This window comes from Gouania willdenowi, chromosome 6 (genome assembly GCF_900634775.1).
Source record: "Gouania willdenowi chromosome 6, fGouWil2.1, whole genome shotgun sequence".
Taxonomy (NCBI): domain Eukaryota; kingdom Metazoa; phylum Chordata; class Actinopteri; order Blenniiformes; family Gobiesocidae; genus Gouania; species Gouania willdenowi.
Window position 1 is genome coordinate 36,981,300 of NC_041049.1, and position 10,565 is coordinate 36,991,864.

Genomic DNA, 10,565 nt, shown 5'->3' on the forward strand with positions numbered 1-10,565 from the left:
TCTGTTGCCTCAGCTTTTGGAGCTGAAGTTTTAATTTTTTATTCTTTTATTGGCCATGATTTTTTTGAGCTCACACGTTTTTTCTCCTTTGTTATTTCTGAACGATTCTTCTTTTACTCTTTTGTTTTTACTCAATTTCAGGAAAATTGAGACAGAGATTGAGGACTGCAACCTCAACCAAGTTTACATTTTGACAATTTTTTGACCGATACCCTCGTAAACAATCTGTACCTTACCCTTTTTGAAGCTGCTTGCGACAGACAGCCTAGTTCAACATTCATCGTTTTCATTTTGCGCGCCTCCTCCTTACCGCGTCGGACTGTCTTGCCGGCCCGAAGCCACTCGACAGCAGGGGGGGTACCAAATTTTTCCTGAGAAAACTATCCCATTAGTTGCTATGGGTAGATAGGCAATTACTTTTCAAACAAGAAGCCCTGGTTTAATGTGCAGAAAAAGGATAAACCTTGCTAGGGGAAGCGCTCTTTGGGGGATAGTGGTCCACCTGATTTGATACATGCTTGGTAACCGAATGCCGTTCGGAAAAAAATTCTACGTCCTCTTAGAGTGAGGGTTATTAGAGGTTGCGTGCTCCGTTAATGATATTAGAGGTGCCCAGAAAGTCCTGACAGTTGAGTTTCCCTCAGGATGCAGACCGAGGTTGAGTTATTCCCAAGCTCTTATTTTTCAAGAGTGTAGGTTGAGTTTCCTGCCGATTCAGAGGTTTTTTCTTAGATTTCTGGAGTGTATGGTGGTTGAGTATTCCCAAGCTCTTATTTTTCAAGAGTGGAGGTTGAGTTTCCTGCTGATTCAGAAATTTTTTTTTACATTTCTGGAGACGAACAGCGGTTGAGTTTCCCCCGGTTTGCGGACCGGGGTTGAGTTTGGTTATTGGTGCACGGCCGTGCCATTTCTGCCTGATCAGCAGCTAGTAGACTGTCAGTACTGCAATGGGCAATACTCTAAGTGTAGACTCCGCCAAGGCGGAAGTAAAAAGGAGCGTACCTCTTATTAATTAGATGATACCAGAAAAGCAATTAATTAACACTAAAAGGTTGCCAAGCAAGGAGGACAATAAGAGCTCATTGACCCCGAGAGAGGAGGTGGACTGGCTATCGCCGCTGGTGGTTTAGATGAGGCCTATGCAGTAAAACCTTGGGAATGCATGGACGTGAAAATTGAGGCATGAACGTGTGCGGTGCATGAATGACTGAATGATGACACGTTACGTATGCCTGAGAGAACCGCATTGTGAGTGCGAATGTGCCGTGGACGTGTCATTGAGTGATTGACCGATGAATGGCTGTTTGACTACACATGTTCCTCTGTTTCACCTTCCTTTCCTCCTGGGTTTTGATGCACTAGATCTTCTCCCTGTTTTTGCCAATTATGTAGTGGGGTGTTCGGATCTCACTGCTGCTTGTTAAAAGAATTATGGTTTTAGGCCTTGGGCCTTCTAAAAAAAAAAGGTTATTTTTCTGGGTGTTTAATATAACACCAAACGACATTTTTAATATATAATACCACTTTCAGTGGAATGACTGGTTTTGACCTTGACTGACCTTACTGTTCATGTTCAGTGTCCATGTTTTTGTTGTTGTATGTGTATACTCGTTGTGTGCACTTGTCTATGTCTTCGTCTTAGTTGTTGTTATTGTGTTGTTTTTTCCAATATACAGGTCGCTGGCTGTATACTCAAAGGAGACGAATCAAATCCAACTAAAAAAAAAGGGATATTTTAAATTATTCATTTAAGTCTTAATGTTTTCCTCTCTTTCTGTTTCTGAGTGTTTCCGAACAGAAAATGCTACCGCCTTTTCGACTCCGATCCTGCCTCCTCCAGCCGTCATGCCTGGTCACTGCTTCTTATGATGAAGGATGAGAATTAAAGGGAAGTATTGTCCATAACTATAACTGGGAAGCAAAGGGGAAATAGATTGAAATAGACACGTGACAATATGACATATTGTGGATGTTCTAACATAATATCTATTCCAGAGACTACAGAGACTTCCAATCCAACTGCAAAAGTGGGGACCTGGCTGCTTGCCCTCCCTACAGGAAGGGACACTCTTTTTTGTACTCTTTTTCATTTAGTTTATAATAAATCCTTTTTTATAAAATCATCATGCTTTGACTGGACATCCTCATTCAACCAGGGCAGAAATCATGTCTCCAAATGAGGTCAACTGCAAATTTGCCGTGACAACAGTTTTTGCCACAGGCAGTGATGTTTCAGAACCTGGTTATGACCATTATTGACTAAGTGATTAATACTGAGATTTCCCACATCTTCATTTGGATGTAAATCTGCAGTTTTGTGCCAAATCATAGAAAAATACCTTTGTTATGTGAGATATACTGCTATGTCACACATTATACAGATATTAAAGTTTGCTTCAGACACAGTTTGGTTTAGATTTTAATACAAAAGGTCACTTTGGGGGTTTCAATGTAAACGTAGCTACCTCTTGTCATTTCCCCTTAATGAGCAGTTGGCTCCTACTTTGATGCACTTTCACAAGCCGGGACCAAACACACAAAGTGTCCATCACTGTCAGCCTGTGAGAAACAAAAGACACCTCACAGTGCTGCGTTCAGGGTCCACTGTGAGAAATGACATAATGGCGGAGCTGCTAATCTCACCTGCAATGTGCTGTGGCATACACAACTGTTTGTGGCTGCCAGGTGGCTGTGCACACACTTTCCAAAGCGGTGCATGCAGGAAGAGTCAGACGGGCTGCAGGAGTGAGAACAGGTCGGGCACTGCAGCAGGAAGCAGCTCGAACAGGAGGTGTGCACACAGGAACCATGACAGGGTTTTTTCATCAGAGACACCAATCTGCATAGGAGGCAGAGAAAGTAGCTCCTACTTCAGTGAAAGTAAAGATGCTAAAACAATCAACTTCTTAATGACACCAGGAGATGTCGGCTGTGGGACATAACCCAGCAGCAGGACCAGGAACACTATCTGCACCAGGAGCACTGGCCATGATTCTACAAAATGAGCTAACTGCTAACTATTTAATGTATCTGTTTGTGGGTTAGGTCTGATTATTTACTCCAGCCATGCTCCAATGTGTCAGTGTTTTTATTGTATTGCATGCACAAAGCCTTCTGTTCTGTGTAGCCACATACAGCTGATGAATCCACACAGAAACTGTAAAAAATCTGCCCATAATGCCGTCGATCTATTCCCCTTCATACAGTAAACCCAACCTGGCAACGCAGGATCTACAGCAGCGGGGTTTTTTGCTGCAAGTTGTGAAGTTTATTACAATCTGTCTTCAACAGTAGGGTTAAACAAAGTAATGTGGCAATATTTGAAAATGTAATGAGTAGAAAGTATATTTGATATATAATATTTGTATAATAATGTACGTAGCTACAAGTAAAGAAAAGAAGAAAAAAAAAAACAGAGTAGAATACAGATACCTAATCAATAAGTTACTTTCAATGTCTGAGAGCAGCAGAGTCAGATGTCAGCCTGCAGAAAACCTTAACATGAACAACTAAAAGGGTAAAAAGGTGTGTGAACTCACCTGGCAGAGCAGATTTTCAAAGAGTGTTGCTGGCAGTATTCCTTGGTGCACTCTGGATGGCAACGCTCTAAGTCCTGCTGCTCAATCACTGCAAAGCAAACACTATTTCAGCCATTGGTTCACAGTCAGCCCTTGACAACAGGCCACAACACAAAGTCATTCACATAACATTTTCCAAAGACAACAATAGAAAATCTATATCAGAAGGATTTGTTCAAATGAATTTCCTAGATTAGTGGTTCTTTTACTGGTCTGACCTCAGGACCCATAATCAGTCCTGTGACCCAAATGTTGTGTTTCACAATATGTTGTAGTTAATGAAAAATGGATGGGCGCACGGTGGCCACAAGGTCCTGGGTTCAAGCCCGGAGGTGGACACTTGGGTCCTTTCTGTGTGGAGTTTGCATGTTCTCCCACTGCTTGTGTGGGTTTTCTCGGGGTACTCCGGCTTCCTCCCACAATCCAAAAACATAACTGTTTTCGCATTGTGCAAAAACAGTTATGTTTTTGGATTGCCTATCTCCAGCCTAACTTCAAATGAGAGCTGGAGATAGGCACCAGTAGACCACCGTGACCCTGAAAACAAGAGCAAGTGCGTCAGAAAATTGATGGATTGATGGAAAAATTGATCAGTTGGTACCTGAAATTCAAACAAATACCACTGTGTACAAGTTTTTTAAATGGAAGTGAAAAGAAATGGATATGTTTCTAGGTACACTTACTGTAAATAACAATTCAGCAAGATTAGCTTTTTCCAACATTCACACTAAAAAGTTCCTATATGCCGAAATTTAAAGTTTACCATGATTTAACACTTTTTTGTAGTGTTCATTTTACCAAGTTCTTCTCCTCATTATCACATTAGTAAAGTTGAAGAATAGCAGGAATCAGTGCTGGTTTTGACGGATCTTGACAAAAAAAATTCGGGCACTCCAAGACTGAGACAAAGACCGAGTAAAAATGCTTTCAAATCCGAGACGAGACCAAGACCTTTAAAATCTGGTCGCGAAACCAAAACAGCCTTGAGTATCTAAACACAATAGAAACAATAATCTGTGTAATGGAGCAAACTCACATTGAATAGTGTAAATGTTAAAAACTATTTTTACATGGGTTAATTTTTTTCTCTCCACTTTTCTAATTAGGGTTTGGATTTGGTCCATTGGGATTTTGTCAAGGATTTGTTGTTGTTTTTTTAAACCATCTGCTTTTACTTGTGTTTTCCTCTAATGTTGCTTGGCTTGTCATTCTTTTGGTTTGGATAGTGACAGCATTGACTATTCTAAAAAAAAATTATGAAACAATTCTCCTTGTTCTTTTATGTGTGTGTGTTTTGTACAATGAGCTATTATTGAAAATTAGAAGAAAAATAAAAACTAAATATAAATAATACACTGTATTACTTGTTTTTGTCCAAGCAAAACACAAACACTGGTTTGTTCATTCTGAGATTTGCGCTCTCACTTATCGTCTGATAGCTTATCAGACACAGTGAAAACTGGTTACACCACAGACAGATAAGAGATGTAATTGCAGCTTAACCGTGAGCAGGAACCTTTGAATCAAAGGAAGCCTTGACATTACTATCAGCTCATAAACTCCATTCTCCACAGTGGCTCTTTCACTACAGAAGCACTCTACATGTTGCTGCACTGTTCTTATTTTACCTTTTTACCTTCCTTTGATCACATTAGAATTAGGATCTGCAGCCTCTAAGCAAAAATAGTGAAGTGAATATAATTGAACCACACATAACCTATTTACCTCATTTCATGATAACTGTTATCAAAGATATCATTTATTGGTGAAGTTCTCAAAATTTCCTTTTTTGAAGTATTTTGGGTTTGTGCATTACAATTTCTGCTTTAACTGGTATCCTAAAAACTTTGCTTGGAATTTAAAGTGAAAAGAAAACATTTAACACAAAACTTTATCAACAACATAAGCTTCATCACATTTTAATTAGTTCAACTTGAGAATGTGAAATGTTTTCTTGATTTGAATTGGCAGCTTGTTTCCAAACAGTGATGTAGGATTGTAAACCTTTTTATGCAATTAAACTCAATTCTTCCCTTTAATATATTAAAGGAAGTAATTAACTTCTAAGTTAGTTGTCACATATTCACACATTAATTTCTATAATAATAATAATAATAATAACATGGGGTGATAGATCATATATACAGTATTTTGCTTTGATAATTGCAACTATCTCCTTTTTTTATAATGTGGCTCAGTTCTGTGATCTAGAATTCAAACTGCAACATAGCCTACATTAAAATATGGAAGAAATGAAACAGTTTCCTTGATCTGAATCATGGCGTCATACACAGTGTCATGATAAACTAAAGTGTTTTAACAAGTGGGAATGATATTTTTTCTTAATTAAATATTGTTAGGTCTTGTTATTTAGACCTATTGGTCCTTTCAGGTATTCTGTCTTTGTTTATTCTGTTTGAGTCTGGCCTCCTGAGGAGTATTCCATAAAGTGGGTTATGTTCAAACTCTGAGTATGTTCGGACTCAAATGAGGGAAACTCTGAGTATCCCATTCCTAAACGCGAGGTATGTTCTTCTCTGAGTATGTTACCATGGCAACATTGTCCGTGAACTAAACCTGGTCACTGGGAGGTTTTATCAAAGAAACCTTGGGCTTCTACCTGGCTCCGCCCACCTGAACACCGTTTCTGAACACTTTAATGAACCTTAACACTCTTTTCTGAAACACATTACACACCACAGACGTGTTCATATCATTACTAATGTTGTGTTGCTTTACTTTTTTGTTTGTTTTGTTTTTTGTTTTTTTATGCAAACGGTAGTTTTCTTTATAACATTGTGAATGCCGGTAATTTAGGGGAAGTCACTGAGAGGTTGATCTGACGATCTGCCTACTGACGTCTGCATACAAACCTGTGGATACAATAAAGGAGGAGATGGCAATTTAAATGAATCCACTTTTGAGGCTCAATTGTGGTTTTATATTGTAATACAGTTTGATCTATAGATCATGCAACTTCGAAGTTATGATGGCGCAGTGAATTATGACACTGCTTTTCTAAGCGATGGGTTGCGGGTTTGCATCCGTTTTCAGTGCTTTCTCGTGACATATTTTTTGGACGTTGAGATGACTCTGGCAACAATATTACATTAAAAAACAATTTGAAGCGGCAGTCACTGTCTTTATGGCCAGTGTAACGGGAGCCATCTTATGCTGCTGCCACGTCTCCTCAGACACATTTTATTCATATTATTCCTCGCTCGTCACGCCACTGAAGCGATAAAATGATGAAGGGACCAAAAAGCGCGACTAATCACGGGTGATTTAAGCCACTATAGACACTGAACAGGCTCATATTCCTCAAGCACCAGCATATTTCACCAATCAGGGTGAATAAATCACTCTCTTCTGGGTGGTTACCATGGTAGTTTGTGTAATCGTTGATTCATTGATGATGACTTCATATCGCCGTGCATATAAGCAGTGTCAGCGTCATGGGGGGGCATTCGCGGGCAGTGCCCCCCCAGCTGACCTACTGTGCCCCCCACACACAAACACACACACACACTCTTCCCGACCACTACAGGGTAGCTTTTTATTAATCAAATATATCTGATTGGCTATCAACTAAATGTGTCCATTCACTGATAGCGGACGGGAGTCTGCTCCATAGATATAATATACTGTGGTGTAATTGTTTAACATTTGTGTATATGTCTATGGCCTGCTCTGTTGATTCAAGTGGCGTCACTCACATTACTGCATCGCGACAAAGATAAAAGCGCTAAATTCAGATGGAGAGCAGGAAGTTTGAGAATTTGACGTCTGAAATCTTTAGTAGTTTACAGCCGTAAACCGAGAAAAGGAAAAGAGATTTTATAGAGAACCGAAGATTGTTGTTCACAAGGGTGAGAAATGTAAAAAGCTCACAGAAAAATGCTGTAAAAAGTGGATTTTAAACATACGTCTGTGATCGGGAGGAGCAGAGTCTGCTGATGCTGGAGCGACCACTTCATTAGGTATGTTTGCGAGCTAACTTTGTTTTTGTGGCTGTGTTTATATAGGATTAGGAAACAGTGTTTTTCTGGGTTTTTTTTTTTTTTTTTAACTTGTTCTGTTTGTGTGATATTTATGGAGAATTTAGAGCGAGAACTGAAGTCCGCTGCACCTCGTTTCCCTCCCTATGTCATGGAACAGGACTGTTTAGGATTTATTTCAGTAGTTTTCTGGTCCTGCTCAGGTTTTTATTCAGTCTGTGGATGTTTTGTTTCGTGGTGTTACGGTCCAAATAGTATCTAAATAACTGTGAGGCTGGGATGAGGAACAATAGGTGTTAGAACTTCTACCATTTGACACTATTGTAAAAAAATAAATAAATTATTCTTGTGCTCCCCCTTTTTTTTAAATAGCCTTTAGAAGTAAAAGCCCCCCCCTTTTTTTTTTTACCCCTGATATGGTCCAGGTGAACGTCTGCAATTCGCATGGGTCGGCCTACAAACCCATATCAATGTAGCTTTTTACAACTCAGCAAATACGGACTTCTTTATGATGTTCACCTACAGCCTCACTGTATATGAATCAGGTTGTCATGTTTTTTTAGGTGATGCAAATTTTTTTTGTAACATTTCCGTAAGCTTGGCTTGATACTTCTGAGGGAAATTTTGCTTTGCTTCTTGTTATAATGTCTAAACTAAGGAATAATTTTTTCCTCTACACCTGCTTAACTCATGCAGTGAGCAAACTGGTGCACTGTGTGAATACATTACAACATTGAGAATAGCAATAAACTTCCAATCTCTCAAAGAAGGAGTAAAGAAAATATTCCCTGAAAAACCATTTGACACCAAAGAAATAGCTTTTTTGGAAAGGAATATCAACACCATTTAAGACATTTAAAAAAGGCATGTCTTTTGGTTTTGATTTGGTTCTAGTTTGTACATTAAGTCAAGGGTTCTCAACCTTAGGGTCAGGACCTCATTTGGGGTCATGAGACACTGGGAGGGGGTTTGCCAGATGCCTTCAAGGAACTAAGAATATTTTTTAGCCAATTTTTGCTTATTTTCACCCGTTTTCTGCAACTACACCAAACTTGCCAATTTTCATCACTTTTTCCTCTACATTACTCCCATTTCTATCACTTCATCAGATTTCAATGTCTTTTCTGCACCTTTTTTTTTCCATTTTCAAGACATTTATAAACCCTTTCCACCACTTTTTTTTTACCACTTTTTCTGTCGGTTTTTGTGCACTCTAAATTGCAGCTTTTAACCAATTTGAGGTTTTTAAAATCCCGTTTCACCACCTTTTACACCATTGCTGGTCACTTTTAACCCATTTTATTTCTGCTTAAAACAAGGATTTACAGTACATCTTTAAGATGACTATATACTAATAATACTAAACTTCCTGGATAACAGTGGATATTATTCAGATGAATCAATTAATGTGGTTATCACAGATTCATAGAACAATGGATGGACCCCAAAAAACTATCCCCTTTATTCACCCTTATAGATGGCCCTGTTTCCACAAGTCTACATGTGTTGAACGAACTTCTCTGGCACTTTTATTTTGGGGGCTGTGAGCTGAAAAGATTGAGAACCAATGCATTAAGTAATAAAACTGGAAGGGAACAGATCTCCCTGCGGCCCTGAAAAAAAGAGGAACAAGTCTGAAAATGGATAGATGGATGGGAACAGATCTGTTTGTCTACAAAAGGGTTAGGTACTTGTTTACCTAATGTACATTTTTTTTAGTTTGACATTGTTTTACGTGAAATATTTTGTCCAGGAATTCACCAAAAATAAAGATCTAATAGATCTAATGTTTTTTTTAGTTCTGAGAAAGCATTACTTGGATTTATCACTTATAGATAATATAGATGCATCATATATAGATATTGCCTTTGCATCAGTAAAGGCAATATTTTTTCAGGATTTACTAAAAAAAAAAAAAAAGTGTCTAAGTACTTCTATGAGGTGCATTTCATTTCTTGCAGAGCCATTATAACTTGTGATACATTCATCAGGGAAAAATATTTTTCCAGAGTTAGACTGAATATTGTTCAGCAAATCAGTTGAATGCATTGAAGTTTGGTCCCTTTATTGCTTCTCCTAACCTGACAGATACTCACTCACCTGTCTTACACACCCCTCTGCGCTCACCCTCTCCAGCCTGGTCCACACACACAAGTCCCTGGTCACACTTCCCCAGGTAGTGCCAGGCACCCCCGCAGGTCTCCCCCTCCATCCTGGCACACACTGGGCAGCACCCACAGACACCCGTGGTGACTCCACCTTTGCACTGCAGCCGTAGAGCCCATCGGCTGGAGCAGTGAATCCTTTCACAGGGCGGACAGTGAAGGGCCCGGAGCTGCAGGTGGCCTCTAGAAGGCTCCTCCTTTGACTCCAACACCCCCATCATGGCAGACAGAAGTAACAGCTTCCACATCCTTCATCAGCCTTATGTGATTGTGAGTCACAGGAGCTGTCTAGCTGCTTTTATGTGCAGGGGCCCCTCTGAGGTCAGAGCAGAAGCCGCCACCCACACAGACAGCCAATAGATGACGGCAGAAGGGTTAACTGAATGAGGATTTCATCTAAATACACAGTTAATTATCCCCTCGTCTTATCTTCACACTATCAACAGTGTGATTTTGATAGATAAGTCCCATGAAGGTGGAGAAGACTCACCCCAATCAGGTAATGACCTATTTCTCCCAAGAACAAAAGACTATTGGATCAGACATCTCATGAAAAGTGGTGATCACACCTATAAAAGATGGATTCTGTAGAATGGTTTCCTTTGATAAAGGGCATTCTATTGAATCACACAACTGGAAAGCAACCAAAACACACCAAATATTTATACCTAATCCCACAAAAAATAAATAAAAGGTTTGGCGTGAGGAATTTGACATGCTTCAATAAAAACCCTGTTTTAGTTGATTAATTAGAGTAGATAAAGTGAGCCAAGCTTTTTGATCCAACATGTCCAACTGTGCGCTTCTAAAAAAAAAAAAATCAG

At 39.4% G+C, this 10,565-nt stretch overlaps 1 protein-coding gene across 1 annotated transcript; it reads right to left on the reverse strand.

The window, feature by feature from the left end:
* Window positions 1-2,406: 2,406 nt before the first annotated feature.
* On the reverse strand, window positions 2,407-9,997 carry LOC114464479 (serine protease HTRA3). The gene is made up of 4 exons (XM_028448712.1): window positions 9,677-9,997; window positions 3,540-3,627; window positions 2,644-2,839; window positions 2,407-2,559 (listed from the first exon to the last, which is right to left on the reverse strand). The coding sequence occupies exons 1-4, from the start codon at window positions 9,987-9,989 to the stop codon at window positions 2,500-2,502; spliced, it is 657 nt and encodes a 218-aa protein (XP_028304513.1). The 5' UTR covers window positions 9,990-9,997; the 3' UTR covers window positions 2,407-2,499.
* Window positions 9,998-10,565: the final 568 nt, after the last annotated feature.